General features: G+C 36.4%; 1 protein-coding gene and 1 long non-coding RNA gene across 5 annotated transcripts; one reads left to right on the top strand and one right to left on the bottom strand.

Moving 5' to 3' along the window:
- Positions 1-50: 50 nt before the first annotated feature.
- LOC101243223 (leucine-rich repeat serine/threonine-protein kinase 2) lies at positions 51-27312 on the bottom strand. Of its 4 annotated transcripts, none has more exons than XM_018812653.2 (49): positions 27032-27312; positions 26160-26216; positions 25743-25888; positions 25310-25479; positions 24848-24920; positions 24315-24497; positions 23834-23966; positions 22523-22634; positions 21553-21713; positions 21025-21166; positions 20168-20301; positions 19762-19858; positions 19351-19450; positions 19207-19249; positions 18801-18872; positions 18170-18353; positions 17483-17629; positions 17022-17201; positions 16688-16844; positions 16257-16378; positions 15913-16035; positions 15482-15706; positions 15004-15127; positions 14530-14785; positions 13882-14100; positions 13212-13390; positions 12725-12839; positions 12247-12436; positions 11704-11805; positions 11275-11444; positions 10778-11053; positions 10299-10392; positions 9780-9997; positions 9217-9356; positions 8462-8640; positions 7652-7854; positions 6925-7154; positions 6367-6548; positions 5681-5838; positions 5105-5154; positions 4674-4717; positions 4395-4595; positions 3593-3686; positions 3288-3361; positions 2603-2756; positions 2029-2207; positions 1528-1723; positions 617-714; positions 51-288 (listed from the first exon to the last, which is right to left on the bottom strand). In XM_018812653.2, the coding sequence occupies exons 1-49, from the start codon at positions 27106-27108 to the stop codon at positions 160-162; spliced, it is 7092 nt and encodes a 2363-aa protein (XP_018668198.1). In that variant the 5' UTR covers positions 27109-27312; the 3' UTR covers positions 51-159. The 4 variants fall into 4 exon arrangements, with proteins under 4 accessions (XP_018668198.1, XP_026690737.1, XP_026690738.1 ...); XM_026834936.1 differs by having other exon boundaries at positions 57-288; positions 2603-2849; XM_026834937.1 differs by lacking the exon at positions 17022-17201 and having other exon boundaries at positions 57-288; positions 2603-2849.
- On the top strand, positions 18897-20668 carry LOC113474333. The gene is made up of 2 exons (XR_003395998.1): positions 18897-19081; positions 20464-20668. It is a non-coding gene; the product is annotated as an uncharacterized LOC113474333 (long non-coding RNA).
- Positions 27313-27818: the final 506 nt, after the last annotated feature.

Raw genomic sequence — 27818 nt, 5'->3', positions numbered from 1 at the left:
GACAGCGATTATTTTTTTGACATTTTATCTTTTCCACACTTTTTACGCACAGCGTGTTTTAACAAATGTTGTTTTGTTTTTCAAATAACATGATTTTTGGTATTGTTTTCAAAAAAAATAATAAAAAAATTATGATAATTACAACAACAACAAGCATCATCATAAATCATTTCTCTTCTTAATAGCATTTTTCAAGGATTGAGTTAGTTCCAAAACCTCAGGAACCCAAATTGTGACATAACTCGTCGTGTTGTATATAACATCCGCGTTGAAATTTCCTGTAGATTTCTGTATAATATAATAAAATAAATAAATAGTTAGTTCTCATGGGATTTTAATTTAACTTTTGAATAAATCAAATGTTTAATACAAGAATTAGTTCTCCGGGAAAACACTGGTAGAACATTGACGTTAACAAAACGGTATAATGAGAACATTCTTACAAAATGGTCCATTTATTCATACTAAACATGACGTAACAGTTAAAAAACATTTCATAATAGTCATATTAGTTTTGTTTTTAAACAATGAACAGAGGTAATCTTACAATTTCTGATTTTTTTATTTTTTTTTAAATTTTTTTTTTAGTTTTAGCTGATTTTTTTAGTTATCTTACAATTTCTGATTTTTTATTTCTATGATTTTCCCAATCTTCTGCAATTGGTCGAATGCCGGTTCCGCAACATATTATGACATCACAATCATCTAAAGGGTCTGTTTAAATAAAAAAATGTTACTATAGTAGGACTTGAATAAGTTACCCCTCTGTTCACCCATCTTGTTTTTTTCAAGCTCAAAACTGCTTGACTTTGTATGTGTTACAGACGTCTTAAATATTTGGTAGCAATTTAAATATAAAAACTGGGTTTCAAAACATTTTATTCCATGGGTGAGGTCCTACAGTGAAGCATGACATGAAACCTGAGATTTAGAACGGATTTGGCCCATTTCCCCAACATTGTATATGCACATTCTATTCTATATGGGTGAGGTCCTACAGTGAGACATGTAATGGGACCTGGGATTTAGGCGAGTGTTGGCCCATCACCCCAACATTGTATATGCACATTCTATTCTATATGAGTGAGGTCCTACAGTGAGGCACGCCATGGGACCTGCGATTTAGGTCCGAGTTGACCCATTACCCCAACATTGTATATGCACATTCTATTCTATATGGGTGAGGTCCTGCAGTGAGGCACGCCATGGGACCTGAGATTTAGTCCAGAGTTGGCCTATTACCCCAACATTGTATATGCACATTCTATTCTCTATGGGTAAGGTCCTACAGTGAGGCATGCCATGGGTCCTGAGAATTAGGTCCGAGTTGACCCATTACCCCAACATTGTACATGCACGTTCTATTCTATATGGGTGAGGTCCTGCAGTGAGGCATTCCATGGGACCTGGGATTTAGGCCAGAGTTGGCCCATTACCCCAACATTGTATATGCACATTCTATTCTATATGGGTGAGGTCCTACAGTGAGACATGCCATGGAACTAAATTACCCCAACCCCTACTCACTTTTGCATATTTGTATATTATAAACAGATCCCATATGTCGATGTAGGACAGTGGTGGGTATTATGATGTCATCGGGTCGTGACGGTTCAGCGAACACGATTACATGACCTGTGGATGTTCCAACCCAAAGTGAGGCTCGGAGATTATCAACGAATAATGATGTCACAATCATTATTGCAGGATCACAATCAACCATCTGTGATGTCATAGTTATGATTAGCTGTGATGTCTTAGTAGATAAAATAAGGCAACCAACGAAAATCTAACTTTAATTTAAGGTAAATTGAAGTAAAATAAAACTAAATTGATATAAAACTACAGAAATCTAAAATTAAAATAAAACTTCAACTTAACATCTTTTTTTCCAAGAAAACATTTTAAATGCTATAGTTTTAGGTTGATGTGGATTTTGAATTATTTTCCCTAAAAAGTTAAACAAAACCTAATGTTATTAGAGCTAAGTTCATTATAATTATTCCAATTATGACATCACAATGACACCTGTGACACGACTTTCTTGAAATCGAAACTCGTTTTCGACATTCCCCCACCTAGTGGCCAGTATACTATACTGCCACCTAGTGTTGCAGCATACAAGTTGTTACGTCCGAGTGCGAGATATGACATTTCTATGGAATTCATATGGCCGACTACCTTGGTAGCTTGAATGGTGGGTTGGCCTGGAAAAGAAAAAATGATAAATTGTAAAAAAATAACAACTAAAATAACTTAATTGTGGTTAACTTAAATTATTAAAAAAGTAATAAAATGTTCATAAAATTTTATACAAGGGTCGGACCCTACCATTGTGGTTGTATGTGTCCTTGGGCAAGGCACTTAACAAAACTGTTCCAACCCAGTGGTTATTAATGTACAAATTATCAGCTATATAAAAATATGAAAAATTCCCTACAAAAAATAGTCATCTACAAAGTTACATACTTGGTAACTCGTAACGAGGTGTATGAAACAGAACACACGTGTTATAACGGTTTCTGGCCATATGGGAATAAATCAAATTACATCCATTCATACAAGCAGCAAGAGGGTGCAAAAAAAACACGTTTATTTATACCTGAAGCTGATACGGCCAACGACACAACTTGGTTCGCGCATGCGACAAAAACAATTTCATTCCTCGATGAAACGATGGAAGAAACCGGAGATAGCTTGGTCAGTTGGGCGAGGTTTAATTCATGGAGGGGGTGAGGGTCCTTCGGGTTTAGTAACTGTGAATGTAAAGGGGTTTGATTGACAGGTGAATATGATTGACAGGTGGTGTTTGATTCATGGAGGGGGTGAGGGTCCTTCGGGTTTAAAAACTGTGGATGTAAAGGGGTTTGATTGACAGGTTGTGTTTGATTGATAGGTGAGTTTGATTGACATGTTGAGTTTGATTAACAGGTTGAGCTTGATTGACAGGTTGTGTTTGATTGACAGGTAATGGCACCAGGTATATGGGCGTGCCTGAACCCCTTCCTAGTAGAATAGAATAAGTGAAACACAGAAGAGATTAAATTGACAAATGAAATTTTAATATTTTGTTGAGGTTACGTGGGGTGTATGCGGCATCTCTTAAACACGCGCGAACACCGCATACAGCTCTAACAAGTCTCTAAAATGCGCACGTATCTTGGGGACACCGTTCGTGCTGTTCGAGCTGTTCGTGCGTATTTTAGAGACAGCCGGTGTTTGGTTACAAGTAATAAAGTGTTCCTATTCCCACTGAAGTAAACTTTATATACTTTATCACACGGTACCTGCTTAATGGAATAAACAACAACAGAAGCTTCAGCTGTGCCAACCAATAGAAAAACAGGGGATCCCATTTTCCCTGAAAATATAAAGAAATAAATTTATTAATTTGAATTTATGGTTTCAAACCATGAAGCTTCCGTATTTAAAAATTATTTTTCCCTAAAAATTCTGGATTTAAAAAAAAAAAATTTTGTTATTACAAACACAAATGTAGTTCTGGAAATTGTTTTTTCCTAATAATTCTGTACCATTACTCCATTATTTTCTGTGAGGCCATAGAAAAACCATAAAAAAGAAATGTAAATACCTTGATACGGTTGATGTAACATTAAACATGTGATTGCATGCTTCAGCGGTTTCTTCTTTATGACAGAATCATTGGAACAAACTAGAATTTCACCCTGTGGGATGTCATGATCATGGGTATTTCATAAAATATGAACTTTAATAATACATGTAAATAAAAAACAACAAAACAGGTTTTAGTAAAATGATTTTCATTCTGCTCCATCACCCCATTCAGTATTTTTTGAAGAATATTTAGAGATTAAAATAAAAAGTGATGGTGGGTAAAACTCGATTAGGAAATATATATTACATAACCATATTGTTTTCAACATAAAACAGCCTTTTTGTTTGTTTTTTCAATTAAATGACAACATATAATAGGATTTGTTCAAATGTATTTTCATAATTTAGTAGCAAATAAAGAATATTTACAGAATTATTTAATCGTAGCCTCACAACTCTAAAAGAGCGTTGTTAATTGTTCTTTTAAAATAATGGTAATTTGAATAAGATATACTACCATAGTAACCGACTCCCCCCATTGTACGGATTGTGTCATTACGCACACTTTTATTTCTATTAGAATTTTAACTCAATTAAAATAAATGGCTCGTATGTTCGCTAGGTGTAGCGACCTTGCTTATTTTCTTCCAACAAAATGTAAATATGTTTTTAACTGTAAGTGTGTTTTAACAACTGTTGTTTCGTCGCTATATCCTGTCTTTTCGTTTAAAATATTTAAATCTTCGCTACCGTAATCGAAGAGACAAATAAAAGTTATTATTATTATTATATTATGATATTGACTTCAACATAAATACCTCTTTGGTTGCCCCCACAAATATTGGGTTGCTCTCTAGTCCCACCATGTGGCCAGGTACAACAACCATAGAAATAACATTCGTTGAAAATTCAGTTTCGACTTTTTCACTCAAGACTTTTCCTCGATCGACGTTTATAGTGTTTCTATGGATTGTGGAACTAGATTTACCACTTGATGGGGTGGTTTCAACGTAAAATATCTGGAACATCATAAAGGTGTTAAAAAATTTGAAAATAAAATTGACATATTAAAAAAAAGTGGTAAAACAACCGCCTACCTCAAGCAAGTTGTCATCATACAAATTGTTGCTTCTACTTGATCCTATATTGTAAGTGAAGTTACAAATATTAAATCTTTCTTATGGATGATTGAATTGATGAAACGACAGTCGTTATAACACAGGTGTTCTGTTTCATACATCTCGTGTCCGGTTACGAGTTACCACGTATGTAACTTTGGTGGGTGATTGTTTTCATGTATGGCCGATAATTTGGACAACCCATAAGTGACCACTGGGTTGGAGCAATTGCCGTTCAGCATCTTGCCCAAGAAATCATACGCCCACAATGGTAGCAGCGTCGAACCTTAAACCCATTACCTCTGGTTAGAGGCAGGCATGCTAACCACTTTGCCACGGTGCAGAACGCATGTCCAATTTCTTAATACCCATACACATAACACAATAAGACATATATCATTATAACGCACCTGTAGTAACCGTGCATGAAACAAAAGGCTTGTGCAAGGAATGGACCATCCTGAAACATATCATATTTGTTTTATATAAGATGCCAATGCAAAAGTAGCAATTACAAATAAATGCATTAGGGTAAGGTCATTAGTGAGGCACACCTGAGACCTGGGGCTGGGATGTAGGTATATTACCCCAACACCCAGGGTGCTACCATCTAGACCCCACTGAGGCAGTTTATAGACACTTAATAATAGAGATTCTATTCTATAAGGGTGAGGTCTTCAGTGAGGTACACCTGAGACCTGGGATGTAGGTCTATTACCCCAACACCCAGGGTGCTACCATCTAGACCCCACTGAGGCAGTTTATAGACACTTAATAATAGAGATTCTATTCTATAAGGGTGAGGTCTTCAGTGAGGCACACCTGAGACCTGGGATGTAGGTCTATTACCCCAACACCCAGGGTGCTACCATCTAGACTGAGGCAGTTTTAGACTATTCTATTACTACATTATAACAATGTCACCCAAGTTTTTATGTAAAATTCGAAAGCGTTACACCAATATAGCCACCCCACCAAGCACTTACTTTAGCGCACACGATTGAATGTTTGAGAAAACTTGTTTAAGTTGATCAGATGACGGCCGAGTGTCAGGATTTCTTCGTAAACATTCCGTTACTAATTGTTGTGCGTACGGCCACACAAGGGAGCCAGAGTAACTCGATATCGGAGAAGGGAGAATCCCCTAAATGGAGAAGATGGATTTAAAACCTATTTTAATTATAATATTAATCGGGCGAAATATTAATGCTAGGGAAAATATCGCCCTTATTTTCATCAATATGAACTATTTCAATAATTATTAGTTAAGTGTTTATTTGGGACTTAGGTGCACTAATCATCTTATCCCACACTAACCATCTTACCCCAACTACCAAAAACTGTAAAAATAATTCTCCAACCCAGTGGTCACTAATGGGTTGTCCAAATTATCAGCCATGCATAAAAAAAAAGAAAAAATCCCCAAAAAATAATCACCCACAAAGTAACATACAGGTAACTCGTAAGCTGGCACGAGGTCTTAAACCTGTGTGATAACGACTCTTGTTTTCCGGCCACGTGAGGATAAATAAGTAACATACATGGTAACTCGTAAGCTGGCACGAGGTGTTAAACCCGTGTGATAACGACTGTTGTTTTCCGGCCACGCGAGGATAAAGTAAGTTACATTCATTTATAATAAAAATTTAACTAACTTTTAAACAACCTTCACCTGCATTACTATTTCATCAGGCAAGCTTGGCATGAGGGAAGTCCCCATCTGTGATACCCGTTCCTCGCTGACGTAATCAACCCACGGGGATCGACCGACCGCGACTTCATGCATCAGTAACCCGAACGAGTAAATGTCGCACTTCACCGAGTACGGGAACAACTCAATGTCGCGCTTGTTGCCTGGGAATGGGGATTGTGATGTCATTAATATTAAAGCAAACTCATTGCATCATTAATACTGAATTTAATATTTAAAAATAAAGACTTTTTTTATAAGTGCGTATGGTTAAATGAAAAAGAATATTAAACACAAATTCATTTCAAATACTGTGCTAAATACTAAAAAAAAATCTTGCAAAGTAACGAAAAAAACTTTCTTAACAATAAATATGAAACACATGACTATTGGCATACAGTCATAACTTTACTACAATACCCACCTTCCACTTTAAAAGATATTACGTTTTAAGATATTAAGTTTAACCCTTAAGAAAACTCAAAAGTGTAAAACAGAAAGTAAAAAAAAAAATCGATAAAAAGAAAATGTGTAATTTACCTTCCACTTTCAAAGTCACGACTTCTGGAGCCGAATAACCTGGGCTTCCACTTGCTCCAGGTATTCCAGTAGGTGACGCTAGAGTGGATATCCCGTAGTCGGTTATGGTGGTCACGGTTGGGTGGTCAGGGTTTAACGAAACGAGAAGAACGTTGTCAGGTTTAAGATCTCTATAGATGATGTGTCGAGAATGAAGGAAACTTAAACCATCAGCGATTTCGAATAAAATCCTTAAAATAAAATTTTTGATAGAGAGTTTATGAGGAATCTTAAACATTTGTGGTTTTGTAAACATCTGTGGTACACAGCGGCGCATCCAGAAAAAAAAATAAGGGGAGAGTTTTCATCAAAAAATTTTCAAAAATTGTTTTTTTTTTAATTTTTTTTAATTAATTTTTTTATTTTTGGTTTAAAAGGGGGGGGGGGTTGCGACATTCTAAACCCCCCTGGCTGCGCCACTGGTGGTACACATTATTTCATAAAAAACAGATGTGATGAGAATGAAGGAAACTTAAACCATCGCCGATTTTGAATAAAATCCTGGAAAATATTTTTAAACATTTTTTGGTGAAACACTTTATTTTAATCAATAAAACTTTTTTAGCATCCCTGGGTCATATTCAAGCCATATCTCCACAACACAGATTGAAACCACTGGTGTAATACAACTAGAGCATAATGTTGTATGTTTCCTATAATAAACATAAACCCTGCAAAATATGAAAACCTGTGTCGTAGTTGGCGACTCAGCGCTTTTTTCCTCGTTTTTGCATCCAGCCGTGTGATGTCACGTAGCAGGTTGCCGAGGGAACCAAGTGACGCATATTCCATGCCAAGGAGGGGTTGTAACATGCTTGTCGTGGCAGGTGGCACAAAGCCGACAAGTGACACGATACTTGGGTGACGGTTTTGACCTAGAATTGTCAATTCCTATAAAAAAAAATTAAAAAATTACAAAAAAAGTAGATATGACAAGTTAAATTATTTGCATTGATTCAAGTAAATTTAAACGAATGTTTGATTTTACAGGAATTGTACATTCGTGGATTCTTTAACCAAACATCACTATAATACGCGCACAAACTACAGGCATTGAGGTATGTACAGTTGTAATATTGTTTGTGAGCCTACACTTTGAACATTGTCAATTCCTATGAAATTAAATACAAAAAATAACTGAATAAAAACTTAATAAAAAATGCAATTATGATCGAATCTCAAAATGTGCATTTGAATGTTGTAACTAAAGATATGAGCATATGGGATATTGTATTATTTGTAAGAATTCTTACTTCTAAGTGACAAGAGTGAATGTTATATAAAGACCAGCTTGGTACTTGTAACACTCACTCTTGTCTCATCTAACACTGAGGATGGTTAAAGTTGATTAACTGAAACTGCACCATCCTCGGTGTTAGATGAGACAAGAGTTAGTGTTATATAAAGACCAGCTTGGTACTTGTAACGCTCAATCTTGTCTCATCTAACACTGAGGATGGTTAAAGTTAATTTAACTACAAACAACCCAACAACCCACATTTCTCAGCATAATATAAGGCAGAGTAGACGCCGATAAATGAAAAGTCTTTGCAGCGATATTTCTCCCATCATAGATAGCTTGGTACACGGCCCCGAACCCTCCGTCCCCCAACAGTGACTGTGTGTTCGCTTCAAATGTTAATAATCCAACGTCCAACTTTAAAGAGTCGTCATAATCTGGTGATGTTTAAAGTTAAATACATTAATGTAACTTATTTATCCTTGTGTACTCGGGAAAAAACAGTCATTATAACACAGATGTTCTATTACATTTACCTCATGCCCGCTTACGAGTTACCACATATGTAACATATTTATCCTCGCATGGCGGGCAACAACAGTCGTTATAACACGGGTGTTCTGTTTCATACACCTTGTGCCAGCTTACGAGTTACCCATTTGGAACTTATTTATCCTCGCATGGCAGGACAACGACAACCGTTATAACATGGGTGTTCTGTTTCATACACATCATGCCAGCTTACAAGTTACCACATATATAACTTGTTTATCCTCGCATGGCGGGGCAACGACAGTCGTTATATCACGGGTGTTCTGTTTCATACAACTTGTGCCAGCTTACAAGTTACCACATATGTAACTTATTTATTTTCAAAATTTAGATCCTGCTATAACACATGTTATTGGTATCATGGTATCTTAAAAATGTGATTCTGCCACAAGCATAAGTTTGTAATAAATAGACATGTCAGCTATGCCAGTCTTTATTCATTTCTAACAGACACCACTCACCATCTAGATTAATCTCTGGGGCAAATGAAGAAGAATTGACGAGATGATCATGGTTTGGACATTGAACCATTACTTGGTTATCCTTTATAGTTATCTCATAATTACTATTGACAGATATATGTCTGGTACGTCCATGGGATCTGTGTTTGTGTGGAAATTGTAGTGGCTGATTACGGTATATTCTATATTTCTAAGGGTGAGGTCTTCAGTTTTCTAAGGGTGAGGTCTTCAGTGAGGTACACCTGAGACCTGGGGTGTAGGTATATTACCTCAACACCCAGGGTGCTACCATCTAGACCCCACTGAGGCAGTTTATAGACATTCAATAATAGAGATTCTATTCTATAAAGGTAAGGTTTTCAGTGAGGCACATCTGAGACCTGGGATGTAGGTATATTACCTCAACACCCAGGGTGCTACCATCTAGACCCCACTGAGGCAGTTTATAGAAACTCAATAATAAAGATTCTATTCTATAAGGGTCTTTTCAGTGAAGCACACTTGGAATATAGCTTTAAACCTCTACTTTAAAAATATCAAAAAAATTCAAACTTTTAACTCACGTTATAGATTCAGCCACGTTATTAATGCAAAACGCATGAACAGACTTTTCTGTATCTTCCTTTCCCGCTTCAGGGGAACTCCCCAGCCCCCGTACACACCCTGGGCATGGGGCGAACTGCTGGAACAACGAGCAGCCCCTGGGGTCGATATCCAGCAACCCTGGGTACCATTCCTGCATCAAACTACTGATGTGGTCGACCAACTGACCCAGTAATACCTGTGGGTAATTAAGCTTGTGTTAACTTAATGTACTTCCACCTTTACATTGAAGCGAGCTACATAAAATCAAAGTAAGGGAATAAAGTAAAAATCCGGTGATACGAAAAAGTAATAATATACAAAAATCAAGTCCAAACAACTGTATAATAATGATATATATTTTATCTAAATGACATCGTCAGTCTCTGCAAAAGAAGCATAGTAGAAATAGAAGTAGCCCGCTTTTTGCACTTTGTCATTGTTTTTCTTAATATACCTCATGCCTGATAACAATCGTCATTGTTTCCAAACAAACTCACTTTTCCGCATCTTTGATGAGAAACAATGACTTCTATCCCTTCCTTTGTTGCATCATAATACGAAGAATTCACGTATTCGAATGTTAAGGAGGAACTGGAAAAATTAAAAATGTAACAACGAAACATTTATGTTTTATTATTGTTGTTTTCACAAAATTGCGATTTTTACACAAAATTAAGAGTTTAAAATATACCATTGGCCATACAAATATTCTATATGGGTGAGGACCTCGACAAGGACCTATGATGATTTGAGCCAAAATTTGCCTATTTCCGAAAACAGAGAAATAACATTACCTAATTTTCCATTTATCTTTTAGAAAACGATAGTGAAGAACATGGTATTTAAAGAGAAAGAAATCAAATGTAAAACAACAGTCGTTAAAACATAAGGTGTGGAAAAAAGTCTCAGTTAAAAAGTGGGCTGTTGCACTCAAATATTAATACTACCCCAAATAAAAACAACCAAAAATTAATACCCTTTTGACGACGTCGTATTTTTCCCTCCAATAGTTTCATCAAACTCCTTAGATCCCATCTGAGCAAGGACGAATGGAGTCTCGTGGCCATGTTTATCCCATTGCATGTATATGCCCTCCTTCCATGTGGTTACAATACAAGGTACCTTGCTCTCATGGGATCTAGCACCAGATTTTTTAACAACAACACCTCCTAATATGGTGTCGGCGAACGCAAGCAATCGACCAATCAAGCGAGACCAGAAACCCATAGGGACGTACACCATCGAAAAATATCTGACAAAAAAGTTTAAATATTAACAAATAACAGGTTAAGATAAAAAAAGTTATCTTAACCTGTTAAAGATAAAAAAAAGTTTGGGAGGCAAAAATCTGAAAAGTACAACAAAATTGAATCATAAAAATTATGATAAATTTAAAGAAATTTTTTTAAAACTAAAAAAGTACCTAAAAGTTTTTGAAAATAAATATAAATATATACCCATAACTAGGCTTACCTTATAACTTTATGGCTTGGTTCTGTTATTGGGAGATTTATTGAAGGTTTAGTAGTTGGTAGTTGAGAGGGTACAAGGTACGAATCCCCACCCTGCCATAAAACTACCTCAAAATGTTCCAATAATCTAAATAATCTGGGGAGGAATGATTTGTGCTCTTCACTGCCAACCTGTGGTGGAATTATTATTCCTATGTGTTAAAATCAGATTCGAGTAAACGGAGTATTCAAAAAGTTACAATTATAATATTTCGAAAATATTTTATTTGATTTCTATGTACTAAACCATATTTGAACTATGTGGGTATTTAAAGGCAACAGTAACGTAAGATTTCTTGGATATCTATGTATATAAAAACCCTTTTGTGGCCATTTTTATTCTATATTGGTGAGGTCCTTGTCGACGAGGATTAAGTGACATCACAATCACCTGTTTTAAGAAATGTTGGGAGAAAAGATTTTTGCTCAAAATTCCGTTTTCGTCCACAAAGGGTTGGAGCTTGTACGATTTGTGTTCTTTCATTGTGACTATCTGGAAGGTAAGGATGGGATATTATAACTAGTGTATATACAGTAGGATGGGGTAAGATGCGACACCTTTTCATTATAATTTCTCGTACCATTTAGTAGTAAACAAAGAAAATTCAAAAAATTATAAAACCGTATCCTCACGACTACCATAGACCGTTGTTAATTGTTTAAAACACGGTCAGGTTATTTGGATGTTAAGTGCTAAAAGTGTCCCATCTTACTCCATCCTACAATCCGTTGTTTTTGTTATTAGTTTTAGCGAAAAAAATTTTGAAGTATTACAAACTTTGTGGGTGGGAACTTGAGTGACTTATCGCTATTGCAGTGTGTGGAAAACAGGTATAATTTTTGAAAAGCACATTAACGCCAAAATATCATAGTAGTGACAAAAAAAAACAATTGAATTGCTGCAAACAACATCATATTCGCGCCCCCAACAAACCTGTGCGAGCATCTGGCACAACCACGAAGGCTTCACGAAGAAATAATCACAAAGTCTCGACCGCGGGTCGTTGAAATGCAACAGCGCCCCCGTCTGGTGGAGATAACGAACAGCGAGCATGAGTTCGGCTCCGTTTTCGAACCCAATGTTGCTATGGCAACCGTGTACGATGTCCGCAAGTTCAGTGAAACTGGGGAAAAGTTTGGTTTCAAAATGATGAAAACATTGGATAGTAGGTATCTAAATCCATGTTCTGTATTGGTCACACCAGGGAACCTTGAGTATATGTCAGAGTTTGCTATTACCTCGACACATCTCCATACTATTATAAATGGGAGAACTCCTACAGTTAGGTACGAGTTAGCCCATTGAACTAAAGTGGCTATAAACTGCCTCAGTTGGGTCTTGATGGCAGCACCCTTGGTAATGAAGCAATAAACTTCTCCAAACACAACAACAACCACACATTACAACCAACCTAATCACTGGAAAGTTTTCTCTCTTTCCGGCTTCAATTTTTAACAAGTTCTGGAGTTCTACGTAACTTGACGGCACCATATTCCCCACTAGAGTGTGCCCTTTCACCACGGCTTCTGTAGAAACAATTGTGAAGTCAATTTAAACCAGTAGTTCCCAAACTGTGATCGCATCGCCCTGGTGTTTCTTATAATTTTAATCGCGACATATAGTATGTTGTTGGTAATAAAAAAGCATTGAAAGTAAAATGCTGGTGACAGTTTAACCCAATATTCCGCGATTTTTTACTCAAGAAAACTAGGGCACGCATCACATAATATTCTATTTTTGATTCAAAAAATAAAAAAAAAAATTCAAAAAAATCCATTAAACGCTTTTAAAATGCGAAGTAACTAAAAAAAAATTTTGAGAACCATTGAGTTAAGAAAATATAAACACAATAAAAATTGATATGATGTTACAATAGTTTAGTATGACATCATAATAACCTGTTATGACATCAAAGATAACCCCTTTTATTCTCGTAACCTCTTGCCCGCTCTCCCTCACATCCAGGACTTCATGGAGGAGGGAATTGTTCTTCCTCGCTCCCTGTGGAAACCACTTGCATCCGGACATCATGTTCAGCTCTTCATTCAAGCTCCTCACCATGTCTTGCTTGTTCTCCCTGGGAGAAGGAGTGAGAGAAATAAGAAGGAGTGGGAGGAATGAGGAACAGAAAGAGAAAGAGGGTAATAATATGTAACAGAAAAAAAACATTGAATACAGGCTCACAAATTTTAATTTTTTTTTAATGTTTTTATTATATATATGTTTTATTAGACTACATATTTTTGGCTTGCCATTGGACCTGGGAATTATGTCAGCTTGGCCTTTTACCCCAAAGTTCAGAACTTACTTATCAATAAGATTTAATGGGTTATTAGCGGGCTCAGAATTTTTGTTAACTTCATTCTATATAAGTTAAGACCAAAAGACTTCAACAGGAGTTGGCCCATCACCCAAAGTTGGCTACCTACTTATTTATTTTTGAAGTTAACTTCTTTCTAGAGTTTTTAAACTTCTATTATATATGGGTGAGGTCCTTGTCAGGGATTTCGAGCAGAGTTGGCCCATTACCCCCAAAGTTTACTATTACCCTAAAATTGAACAGCTTACTTATTAATGAGATCCGCATGTGTCCCAATAATCAACACAGGGCAATGAGATGCACGCGCGTGTATGGCTGCCAACCATGGTTTCAAAGTACGTAATTGTTCAACTGACTTTGAAGCGTCGTATACAGCGACATACATCGCACGCTCCGATAAGAAGCACGGATGAGTTGCATAGAAATCTTCTTGGCCGGCAAAGTCCCAAGCGCTTACACTGTATAACCTGGATAAAGTTGAACCAACTATATTGTATTGTATCGAATGTAACTTGCTTGCAACGGCAGTCGTTATAACAGGAGCTTTATGTTTCCCACAGCTCGTGCTTGCTTACAAGTTACCACATATGTAACTTGTTTATCCTCGCATGGCGGGGCAACAACAGTCGTTATAACACGGGTGTTCTGTTCAATACACCTCGTTCCCGCTTACAAGTTACCACGTATGTAACTTATTTATCCTCGCATGGCTGGCAACGACAGTCGTTATAACAGAAGTTTTATGTTTCATACACCTCGTGAAGTATCATGAATTGAAAAGCCAGCGCTTACTAAAAAAATATTAAAAATAAATTACCCACAAAAGACACACCATAGGAATTATAGATCAGACCAGATCTTGCTATTATCAATAACTAAATAATCTAAACACAAACTTGTTTCCATGCTTAAGTTTCCACTCGTTCACGTCCACGCCAACCGTTGCTAAAACCGGTGGCTCCTTGTCGCCGATGCCAACCGAGTAGGATCCGATTGTCACGGAACGCTTACGACCCCTCCCTCGCATTAAGGATTGAAGGAGGGTCGTCTTCCCTGCCCTGGGATCTCCGATTAACATCAGTTTGACTCTGACGTTTGGAACCGATCGTTTCAGTCGAGCAAAAAGGAAACCACATAAGTCACGAGTGGAACCTGGGTGGAGATAAGTGAATTAAATGTAAGTACTTATTTATCCTCGCATAGCCGGAAAACAACAGTCATTATAACACAGATTTTCTGTTTCACACACCTCATGCCAGCTTACGAGTTACCATGTATGTAATTTTGTGGGTGGTTGTTTTTATTGAATGGCTGACAAATTAGACAACTCTTTAGTGACCAGTGGCTTGGAGACATCTTTATTTTTTCACCTTTAAGTATTGCAGAGTCCAAGTTAAGTGGATTTCCTTCAATACTAAGTTGGGTTAGAGTAGATGAGAGCTGGCCCAGTTCATTTGGTAAGTTGATAAGCTGGTTGTGACTCACATCAAGGATCTAAGATGAAATATAATGGTAAATCAGATGACATGAGAAAAAAACACAGTTATAAGTATGTTTTATTAATAATGTGTTTTATGATGACTGTACATTTTGTTATTATTTTTTTCTGTTACAAGAACAATTAATTTCTGTAAAATTAAACTGATTTTTTGTTACTATACTCAAAGCAATTGGCACTGTGGGCGAACAGTTTAATGGGCAAGACACTTAACGGCAATTGCTCCAACCCTATGGTCACTAATGGGTTGTCCAAATTGTCATCCATACAAAAAAACAGTCCTCCACAAAGTTACATTCTTGGTAGTTTAATGTTCAAAAAAAAATTTGCCAAAATGAGAGCAGTGTTACCTCAAGCTTGTTAAGATTCCCAATAACTGGCGGCAACACTGTAATTTGATTGTTTGAAAGTTTAAGAACTCTTAAAGTAGAAGCCCACTGGCTGTTGATTGACTTGATTGCCATGGTTACGTCAACCACATTATTATGGGATACATCTAACCACGACAACCGTTTTGCTGACCACACGAGGGAACTAAAACGCTCGCTTAGATTGTTTTGGGAGAAAATTAGGGTCTGAAAATTTAATAGAAATAATATTAAGTATTCATAGGTATCTAATCTGGGGTTGCGGCAAAGGCAGGCAAACACTGGAATTTTCGGTCTTTGTTTCACAGGATTGTGTGTTTAACTAATATTCGAGGTAAAGGCCCAACTCGGTCTAAATCCCAATTTAAGAACCTGCGTATTTTTGTAATGTCCAAAAAGTAATGCAAGTATACCTGAAGCCTGGTCTGATGTTCAAGAAATTCTGGGAAATTTTCCAAATAATTTTCGCTTAGGTCAGCATATTTGAGTGTTGTGACATCACTGGTGGTTTGTTCTTCAGCATGAGTCAGCTTATTCTGTGAGTGAGATTAGGGGGTTATATGGGAAAAAATCACAAAAAAATACCAACTAATAAAACACAATAAAATAAAAACCTTAAATTTGTCTCTTCGATTACGGTAGCGAAAATTTAAATATATTTTAAACGAAAAGACAGGATATAGCGAAAAAACAACAGTTGATAAAACAAGCTTACAGTTAAAAACATAGAAATCACACAACCATAGAAATTACATACTTGTGAAACATCCAGATGTTGTATTGACGGAAAAGTTTGAAGAAAACTTGAAGGTAGAACATAAATCTGGTTTCCATTGATGTTTAGATGGTTGAGTTGCCTCAATGGTTTATTTGTTGTTTCTATGAAAATATAATGTTTCTATGTTAAACAGTTTATTAAAATTTGATTAAATTTAATGTGTTCCACATATGTTTTTTGACAGTTAACATAAGTTGTAAAACCCGGTTAAAGACAATGCCCCACCCAGCGGTGGCCACTAGTCCAGTCAGTCTTACATGATACAACCCTGGAAGTTACACAAGTGGTAACTAGTAAGTGGGCACGAGGTGTATGAAACAGAACACCCATGTTGTAACGACTGTCATTGCCCGCCATGCCAGGATAAATAAGTTATATTTATTCATCCAAAGATTAAACAACCATCAAACCTGTAAACTTTAACTTTTGAATCGAATTCCTTTTCAAATCCAGATACTGCAAGCATGGTAGTAACATGAATATCCATTGTGGAAAGTTGGATAATTTGTTATCGTTTAACTTTAATGTTGTAAGTTGGTGCTCGTGGTGGGAAAGCTCATCTGAAGTCTGTGTGTAGGCGCCGATTTAAGAAGTGGTACAGTCACAACACCCTTTTATTGTTTTTAAAACCTAAATGGCTATGGCCCAACTACTAATTATCACCACTAGCGTTAGGTATTAAATAAAATATTCAGCCAAAAAAGGGAAAAAACACCGTAAGATGATATGAAGCTATTAACTCACCATCGAGTTTTCAATATTTAAGATTTCTATGGTTGAGAAATTAGCGTCTATGATGTCATCATTGATATTGTTGTTACTGACATCGAGTGTTCGGAGTGACGAGCACGAAAATAAAACGGAAAAAGGAAAATTCGCCAACTTGTTCTTGGATAAATTCAAATCAACAAGGTTCAAAAACACCTGGGACCATTTGAAGTCAAAGTGGGATCAAAAATGGAGATGTTTATTAATTACCATTAAGATAATGTACTGAGTGGCATAATGACGCTTGTTTTTATTAAACAATTGGGTTTTTCATTATTTTTTATTATTTTTAGATATGAGAAATAAAATTTGTTTTTAATATACTTTTTAAACAAATAATATTTCGGATACTGTTAAGAATCTTATTTAAATACTATAAAGATCATATAAAATATTATAAATAAGATCATATAAAACTTATGTGATTTCTATGTTACCTGGCTAAGATCGAAGGGGAACTCCCTAAGTTGATTATTTAGTAGATTGATTCGCTTGACTGATTGCGTCAGCATAGATATCTTATCTCTGGATAATTTAACGAAACCGTCAATGGATACGAGACGGTTGTGGGAAAGATGGATCTCCTGAAGTGAAAGTTTAATATCACCAAACCATGAAGGGCTACAGTGGTTAGACACTCACCTCCGACCAGAGGTTACCGGGTTCAAGGCTCAAAACTGCTACTATTTCCATAAGAGACTTAGGCATTGTTCCAACCCAGTGGTCACTAATGGGTTGTAGCATTCTGGGTGTTTGAGTAATGGGCCAACTCTGGCCTAAACCCCTGGTCCAATGGCATGCCTCACTGTAGGACCTCACCCATATAGAACGGAATGTGCATATACAATGTTGGGGTAATGAACCAACTCTGGCCTAAACCGCAGATCCCATGGCATGCCTCACTGTAGGACCTCACCCATATAGAATAGAATGTACATATACAATGTTGGGGTAATGGACCAACTCTGGCCTAAATCCCAGATCCCATGGTATGCCTCACTGTGGGACTTCACTCATATAGAATAGCGGTCGTACAACGAGGTATGCTATATATGGAATTTAGTTCATACCATAGTATTTCCATTACCCCCAATATTCTAATTCAACCACCTTACCCCCTTTACCTCAATAGGCCCAATAGCAACCCCATACAAAGTCGAACGCTTGCAAGTGCATTTCTTCTCATTTATATGATTTCTATCTTCTGTCATGTTTTCCTCGTCAAATGAAAGTTTCAACATTTCACGATATGGAAGCAAGTTCCGACACTGGAGGCACACTTCAGTTATTTCCTCCCCGTCTAGGTCACTAAGTTTAATAACGATTTTAATTTTTGGGAGAATAATAACTGTATTAGTGTCTTTGATCACGGTAGCGAAGATTTAGAATATTTAAAACGAAAACACAAAAAAACAATCACCCATAAAGTAACATACATGGTACCTCCTAAGCTGGCACGAGGTGTATAAAAACCTGTGTTATAACGACTGTCGTTTTGCGGCCACGCGAGGATAAAGTTACATTACATTAGTTACATTATATAGCAACATTTGCTAAAAAACACGCTTACGGTTAACATTACACAATTTTTGTTTAAGTCCTGTATCATAGCACTGTGGTTTTTAAAAAGAACACCGTTGTTATGATGACTATCGTTTCCCGGCCAATCGAGGATAAATAATTTAAATTGATTTATTCACAAGCAAGGTATTTTAAATAACTAATTTTCTTATATAATGTTTCTATGTAACTTACCAACCAAGTTCTGTAGATTCATCTCTCAAAGTTTGGGAGCGTAACAAGGTTAATAACTGGGAGATCGGGTAACTGTGTAATAAAATAACATTGGAATAAAGTGGGTACAAGCTAATGGTTATCCAAAAAGTTAAGAAGCTTTTATTTTGGCAAGACTATTAGCAGTAAGTTTGTTTGGCGCAGTGACTCAGTGGTTAAGCCTTTGTATCAGAACCGAAGGATACCTGGTTCGATGCTGAAAACTAATTGGAGCATGCATATTTGCTTATTTGGTCACTTAGGTAATATTGGTTCAACTGTCACTAATGGGTTGTAGCACCACAGAAATTGCAATTGTGTGTGTATTGTTAAAAGCAATTACAAGTTGCATTTTCAATTAAAATATAATTAATTATTTGAATCTTACCTTGGTATTTGTTCTATGTTCTCATGGTTGCATTCATTTGGTTCTGCAACACAAGTTGTGTAGATTTAATTGAATTATTGTTACAAGGATTTAGTTACTAAAACATGTAAATTATCCCTGATTGCCACTTAAACGTTCACAAACCTGCTTTTGGTTTTCTTTTGTAAATTTCTTCTGCAATTTTGAAGCAGAACGAATTCTTTATTTGGATCAAAGCATTTGTGTTTGTGATTTCATTGTTGGTCTAAAAAGATTAAAAAGAATGAATATCAATGTGTCAGTTAATTAACTTTAACCATCCTCAGTGTTGGATGGGACAAGAGTGAGTGTTACAAGTACCAAGCTGGTCTTTATATAACACTCACTCTTGTCTCATCTAACACGATTAACATTTCATTAACCACGTATTTTATTCCATTCTATGTACTACCGCTATGTTGCATTATAATAAACCGTCCATAAGTTTAGCTCGCCTAACTGGTATCCAGTTAACCAAGGATTACATAACTACCCAGCAGGCATCATACTGTCGCTAACTCCAATTATGCAACCTACCTGTAGTAAACAATTATCCAACCAAGATAAAGGCAACGTCTCCAACCCCAGCCTGCTCCATTCTGCTGTCTTATTCCTATCCCTGTACACTAGGTACCTGGGATTTAAAAGTTTTGATTAATTTTTATTGATAATTTTTTATGCCACAAAAGTGTGGTAAAAATTAATTAAACATAAAGTTGCAAAAAAGTGTATAAGTTACATACGTAGCAACTTGTAAGCCAGCACAAGGTGTATGAAACATTCATTCAAGTCATACATTTAAAAAAGTGGACAGCGCTCAACGTGAGAAGTCATTTTTTTTGTGATTTGTAAAAAAATGCCAGAAGATTTCTTTCAAACCTATAACCTACATAGCAGCAATAGCATATAAACAAGATACATACAGTTATAACATTGTTCTTACCATAGCAAAGCCTCTATTATAACCTGGTCTTCATTATGAGCTGCAGTTTTCAAACTTTCCGTCATATTTTCGATTCTCATTCTCCATAATCCCATCTCATGTAGATGGGTTACCATGGTGATTAAACGGACTACCTGGAAATGGGGATGAAATAATTGAAAAACCTTTTTATCAACACAGGTAGTGGCACAGTCAGGAGGTTTTTATGGGTTTGTGGCCACGCTTTTTAATTGACACTCTTTTCCACATTGATACTTTTTATCCATAGCGTGTTTTAACTACTGTCGTTTTCGCAGAAATAGTCTGCAGATGGAGTCCTATATATACGGGTCAAGAATCGGGACAGAAAACGGGACTTGGTCGGAAGAGTCGGAACATGATAACAAGAACTTCACTACCGCAAGCACGTCACTTCCGGACGTACAAGGGTGTTGGGGTAATGGGCCAAGTCTGGCCTAAATCCCAGGTCCTCACAGACCTCACCCATACAGAATAGAATACAAATAGAACTACTGTCGTTTTACTGTCGATTCCCTTCTCTTTGTTCTTTAAATAACACGCTCTTCGCTCTCGTTTCAAAGAGATAATTAAAAATTATGTCATGTTATATAACGAATGAATGAATGAATGTAACTTACTTTATCCTCGCGTGGCCGGAAAACAACAGTCGTTATCACACGGGTTTAGCACCTCGTGCCAGCTTACGAGTTACCATGTATGTTACTTTGTGGGTGATTATTTTTTGGGGATTTTTTTTTTTTTTATGTCATTCAACTTCAACACAAAAACTGCATGTTAGAAGGCAGACATTTCAATATTCGTGCCAGCAATACCAAACCAAACCAACAGCATTTTACCTGCGTTGTATTTCTATTCTTGCATGATATCAACAAAGGGGTTTCCCCATCCACAGTACAGTTGATATTAGCTCCATAGTAAATCAAACACATCATGAAATTAATATCACTGTTTCTTGTGGCTTCTATTAACATTTGGTTCCTGTTGAAATTGCATAAGTTGTATATAGTAGGGTGGGGGAAGACGAAACAATCTCAGCACGTAATATCCAAATATCCTGATCGTGTTTTAAACAATTGACAACGGTCTATGGGAGTTGTGAGGTTATGGTTTTAACATTTTTTGAATATTCTTTGTTAACTACTTAATGGGACGAGAAAATAGAATGAAAAGGTGTCCCATCTTCCCCCCCAACTTACTATACATGACATCATCACTTTTGCAAAATAGAAATAATTTTTACTACTAGTATCCATATCAGACTACCGAAAATTTACAACTTTTTAGCTTTGTTTACTGAAACTTTTTGTAGTTATAATCTTATCAAGCTTTCTAACATAGAAATAATATGTTAATAATAATATCACCTGGTGGGGCCATCAACATTAGTGAGAATAGAAACCAAACAACGGCATAAACTTTCCAGTGTCTGTGGTTCACTGCTCGCATAGAAATAACAAATAATAGAATGGAATAATCGCGAGGGTAGTTGTGTAGTAGGGGGTGGGAGAGATATGTTGAGGCAGTGCTGTAGGTGTATTGAGAATGTTTTAGAACATTCGTATTATAGCTGTTTTAGAACATTCGTATTATAACGACTGTTGTTTTATTGTTACTTCCCATCTTTTCGCTTTAGTTTCATACACCTCGTGCCTGCTTACAAGTTACCAGCTACCTTTGTAGGTGATTATTTTTTTTTAGGGAACATTTTTTATAAAGTACGGCTGACAATTTTTGCTATGTACACAGTATCTTGGTTGGGTGTTGAATGCTATCTTGTTACATTAGAGCAGGCAGTGCTGTGAGTATATGGGGTAGAAATAAGAAGTGGGTGATTCATTGTGTATGTGGTGACTATAGGGCCTTATAGTGTATATCTTCTGTTATAGTATTTATTAAATCTATATAATAAACCTTCCATTCTACCTCTTTAATTTAATAGCTTAATTAATATTATACTCTATTCTATATAAGTGAGGTCCTACAGTGAAGCATGACATGCGACTTGTGATTTAGGCCAGAGATGCTATCGTTGTGGGTTGTGGGCATATATGTCCTTGGGCAAGACACTTAACAACAATTGTTCCAACCTAGTCCTCACTAAAGGGATGCATAAATTGCCAGCTATACTTTAAAAAGTCAAAAGAAATCCAAAAATTAATCATCCACAAAGTTACATTCGGGGTAACTTGTAAGCGGGCATGAGGTGTATGAAATAAAACACTTGTGTTATAACGACTGTCGTTGCCCCATCACGCGATGGTAAATCGAAATAAATTCTTCTTATACTGTTTAATTAAACTAAATAATTAAATGCAATCCATTGTAGTTACATACCATCAACACAAGCACTAATTGTTCCATCACAGAGGACGAATTTAGATGTTTCTCCAATGTTGACGATATAAGATGGAACATCGTCTCCAATCGAGGCTCTATTTCAGTTTCACTGGAAAATAAAAAATAGTTTGAAAAGTTTGTTTGGGCTTAGTAGTCGTTTTAAACATTAGTTTTGGTTGTAACAATTTTTTTATTAAAAATCACAAATTAAGTTAAAAAATAAAAAGTTTATGGAACCCTTAGCTTTGTGGTAACAGTAAGTGCTAGTATTAAATTTCAGTTTTACTGGAAAATACCAAACACTGGTATAAAAGAGAGTTTGTGGGCTATTAGCTTAGGTAGCAGTCATAGTTTGTGCACGAACATTTTCTAATTCAATTTTACTACAAACTACATGAATTAGGTTAAAAATGAAAATTTATGGAGGTGGGCTTAGTAGTAACAATTAATCCAGCAATTTTTATTTTTACTCTAAAATAGTCTGTGGGTGCTATTAGCCTAGTACCAGTAGTAACATGTAGCATGCAAGCAGGGAAAATAAGTCAGTACATCAAGCAAACATACAAACTTTTAGGTAAACACTCAGTGTTAAATTGGACCACAGACTATTTACTTTTGGTTTTGTAACTACCATTGTTAGCTCATAATACAAAGGATAATATACACTAGTGACGTAACAATGCCAATTGTTCTTAACAATGGCATGTAATATTATACAATATAATTGTTAGTAACATATGTTTTCAATGTACGAGTGAATCATAAGTTCATATTAACTGATACATTATCAACTAAATCAGCATTAAGCTATATTTTACACACTTAATGGATTTAAACGGTCAAGGTTTAAAATAGCAAGTAATTAATCTATTTTTAACTAACATAGAGACACGATAAAACAAACTAATAGAAACCACGAGTAGCGAGCAAAAACTTTCGCAATGTGCTTAAGCTAACTTGTTGGGTTATGTTTTGTTTTGTATGATTACATGGTAACTTTTACATACATGGTAACTCGTAAGCTGGCACGAGGAGTATGAACACCCGTGTTATAACGACTGTCGTTTTCCGGCCACGCGAGGATAAAGTAAGTTACATACATACATACATGATCATCCAAGTTTCCCTTTAATTTACCGAAAAACATGAATTTTCCCTATACCTACTGTGTTATTTTTGGACACAAATTGGTGTTCAATTTACTTTGATAGAAACAACATTCAACTTACGTAACACACAACATTGAGAAACATCATCATTACAAACATAGACAAACCATTTAACAAACATAGAAATATCATAACTTACGTAACACACAGCATAAGAATCCTCATAAGTTGGAAACCATGTTCTAACATAGAAACATCATCCTCGTATTGACAACATGCGTGCAACGTCGTGTCTAATGTGCCGTGGTCTCGTAACTGCTCCATGCTGCCATCTAATGTTAGTGGGACATTAAAAATGTTTGGAAAACGAGAGGAAGTTATATTCGGGACTTAAAGAAGACAGTGCTGGGTACAATGCTGCTATTGAGGGAATGTGCTCTTGGACAAGAATAAGGACCTTACCAATATAAAACAGAATGAAGTTATGTGGTATTGAATTAATAGGCCAACTCTGGCCTAAATCTTAGGTTCCATGACATGCCTCACTGTAGGACATCACCCAAATGGAACAGAATGTGCATATACAATGTTGGGGTAATAGGCCAACTCTGAACTAAACCCCAGGTCCCATGGCAGGCCTTGGTATACAACCTCACCCATGTATAACACCCCACACTCACCCAAATTAACAAACTCCATCAACACTCTGATTCCATTAAGCTGTAGTTCCACCCCATCTAATAGGAACCTGTTCATAGCATCCAATATACAACCAGATATTGGGTTCCCATCTACTTTGTCGTGGCATATTTGGTTCAACCAGATGTTCCTGTATTTGTCAATATCGTCTTCTTGAATGGAGTCTGGAACAAAAATATCATTCAAATATTTTATTTTATTTACAATTTTACAATTTTTACAATTATCTTTTAGGTGACAATTAGCATTAAAAAAATGATGTTTTTTTCTAGGTTTGTAGAATTTAGTTTCGAATACGTTATACATATAACTATTTACAACAACCACACTACGCTATAGCCTATTCATTCATCACCAATTTATAATCATTACAACTCATGCCTTAATCTCAGGTCTCCTGGCATGCCTTGCTAAAGGAACTTATATAGAATATAAAGCAGTAAGCAGTAAGATCAGAATAATAAGTTTAGAAATTTGCAAGAGGAAAACATAGAAACCTCATTAAGCTTCTTACCATTGGGTTCAGTAAGAAGAATTGCCAAAAGTTGAATGCAAAGATTTACTTCGTTCTTGCTGCTGCTGGATGTCTGTATATAAAAGTGAACGTTAACAATAGGTATTAATAAATATAGATGAATCAATGTAACTTACTTTATCCTCGCGTGACCGGAAAACAATAGTCGTTATAACACGGGTGTTCTGTTTCATACACCTCGTGCCTGCTTACAAGTTACCACATATGTAGCTTTCTTTATGGCTGATAGTTTAGTTTAGACAACCCATTAGTGACCACTGGGTTAGAGCAATCAAAGCCAATCATTGTTAAGTGTCTTGCCCAAGGACACATACGCCAACAATGATAACAGCGAGGAGCCTTGAACCCATTACCTCTGGGTTAGAGAGAGGTGCTAACCAACTGTGCTACGGCGCTGGACTACATGATGTGACAAAGTCTGCATATCCACACACAACTCACCTGAAAAGTTAAAGGCACCAAACTAATGATGCCGGCTTCCATGCAATACTTAAGATTGCTGGTACAACCCTCAGTTAAAGCTACAGCCAGTTGTAGAGCACACAGGAGGAAGGAGTTGTCAGGTTGACTTTGGTTTTGTTGGCTTAGTTCCATCAAGTTAAAGAATAAACCTGAAATATTAATAAAAGATTGACTAAATATAAGGACTTTGTTGAAACTTTGTAAAAACATAAAGTGTCGACCAAGTTTAGTTAAACACATTAGGAGCAATTGAAACGTTACCAAGATCAGATATGATACACTATGTGCATAATACGGATAGCAGCAGGAAAATTAGGAATAACGAACGAAATAAAAGTAATAACATGGATACATAGCCTAAAGAACACCCATGATTTTTCAAACGATAGGCACCTATAAACGACCCACAAACCTTTTTCTCCAATCTTAGACTTAAGCTTAGGAAATGCGTTGACCAGTTGAACGAATGCGTCGGTGATTGAGATGATGATCGGTTGGTTGGAGAAGTTTGAAAGAAAGACGACCATGAAGCAATTGGCTGTTTGGTGCTCGTCAAATCTATACCATTGCCAACATGTTTATATAGGTTTGTACACAACAAAATATGATAGCGGAGAAAACTATGTTTCATTTTATAGGCTAGTATAAAATCTCAGGTCCCAACACACACCTAAAAGTAATAATATAAATATATCTTTATATATACATGTTATTTTTTGTGGCTCAATTTACAAATACAATAAAGCCTTTAGTTAGACATGCTAGAAGTGTGGGCTGTGTCTTGTGTGTAAAAAGATCTGTGAAATTGTTTATATTAAGCTATTATTACCTCTTTGAGTTTTTCCTTGAAGGATTTTTCAACCTTTTTGCCGTGTCTTGAATAATGCTGTAGGTAAGTTAGGGATTAATATTTAACAGACACTCAATAATAGAGATTCTACTTGAGATGTAGGTCTATTACCCCAACACCCAGGGTGCTACCATCCAGACCCCACTGAGGCAGTTTATAGACACTCAATAATAAAGATTCTATTCTATAAGGGTGAGGTCTTAAGTGAGGCACACCTGAGACCTGGGATGTAGGTCTATTACCCCAACACCCAGGGTGCTACCATCTAAACCCCACTGTGGCAGTTTATGGACACTTAATAATATAGATTCTATTCTATAAGGGTGAGGTCTTAAGTGAGGCACACCTGAGACCTGGGATGTAGGTCTATTATCCCAACACCCAGGGTGCTACCATCTAGACCCCACTGTGGCAGTTTATAGACACTCAATAATAGAGATTTTATTCTATAAGGGTGAGGTCTTCAGTGAGGCACACCTGAGACCTGGGATGTAAGTCTATTACCCCAACACCCAGGGTGCTACCATCTAAACCCCACTGTGGCAGTTTATGGACACTTAATAATATAGATTCTATTCTATAAGGGTGAGGTCTTAAGTGAGGCACACCTGAGACCTGGGATGTAGGTATATTATCCCAACACCCAGGGTGCTACCATCTAGACCCCACTGTGGCAGTTTATAGACACTCAATAATAGAGATTTTATTCTATAAGAGTGAGGTCTTCAGTGAGGCACACCTGAGACCTGGTGTGTAGGACTATTACCCCAACACCCAGGGTGCTACCATCTTGACCCCACTATACATACATTAAACAGGCACCTATATTAGTTTCTAAACACAATAATAACCTGATAGCTGCATTACATGCTGTGACAATCTCCTGAACTTCATTAGGGTTGTGTAATATTCTTAATACTTCATCCATGTTTGAGTTGAATGTAACTTATTTATCCTCGCATTGTAGGGCAACAACAGTCCTTAAAACACAGGTGTTATGTTTCATACACCTGAAAACCTCGTGCCCGCTTTTAAGTTGCAACGAATGTAATTTTTTTATCTTCTAGTGGCAAGGGCAGCTTTACATAGCTACAACAGCACCCTAATGAATTTTCTACTTAGTACTTTAAATTTTTCTATTAAATAAGACACAATTAAAACAAATCAATATGAATGAGTGCAAACATACAATATTTACAAAGAAAAAAGGTAAAAAAATCCATTTGAATTGTTCCTTTTATTTCATGCGCATTCTTTTGAAATAAATATTAAATTTTGATTCCACTATTTGCTAATTAATGCAGTGCAAAAGTTTCGGGGTGAGCCTGTACACCTGCTACCCAAAGTTTGGCGCCTATATGTCTTCCTTTTTCATTCCATTTCTTTAGAAATGGTGCTTGGCCAATTTCTGCTTGCAAGTGGTGCTTGGTCAATTTCTGCTTGCAAGTAATTTCCATTCTAGTCGTTAGTTATGTTTGAAATACATCCACCCCATCCAGTTCACAAACACAAATACTAGAAACACAGGCGCCAGCATTGGTAAAAGTAAAACGTAATAACAGAAAGTAGTCGATTCGTAGCAGCACTGTGGGAATTTCTCGCATTTTTCCAGCTTCAAAACTCCAGAGAAAATTGCGG

Source organism: Ciona intestinalis, chromosome 7 (assembly GCF_000224145.3).
Source record: "Ciona intestinalis chromosome 7, KH, whole genome shotgun sequence".
In the NCBI taxonomy this organism is placed as follows: domain Eukaryota; kingdom Metazoa; phylum Chordata; class Ascidiacea; order Phlebobranchia; family Cionidae; genus Ciona; species Ciona intestinalis.
Note: the sequence above shows the minus strand (reverse complement) of the source record. Positions and strands in the feature narration are given on the sequence as shown.

Bases quoted from the DNA above. Each gene is read 5' to 3' on its own strand.
- LOC101243223 (XM_026834936.1), bottom strand. From the start codon at position 27,108: ATGGATGAAGTATTAAGAATATTACACAACCCTAATGAAGTTCAGGAG. The intron at 17,630-18,169 runs GTAAAGGGGGTA...CTTTCACTTCAG, and splicing joins TTGCTATTGGGCCTATTGAG to GAGATCCATCTTTCCCACAA. The intron at 9,357-9,779 runs GTGAGTTAAAAG...ACACAAACACAG, and splicing joins AACGTGGCTGAATCTATAAC to ATCCCATGGACGTACCAGAC.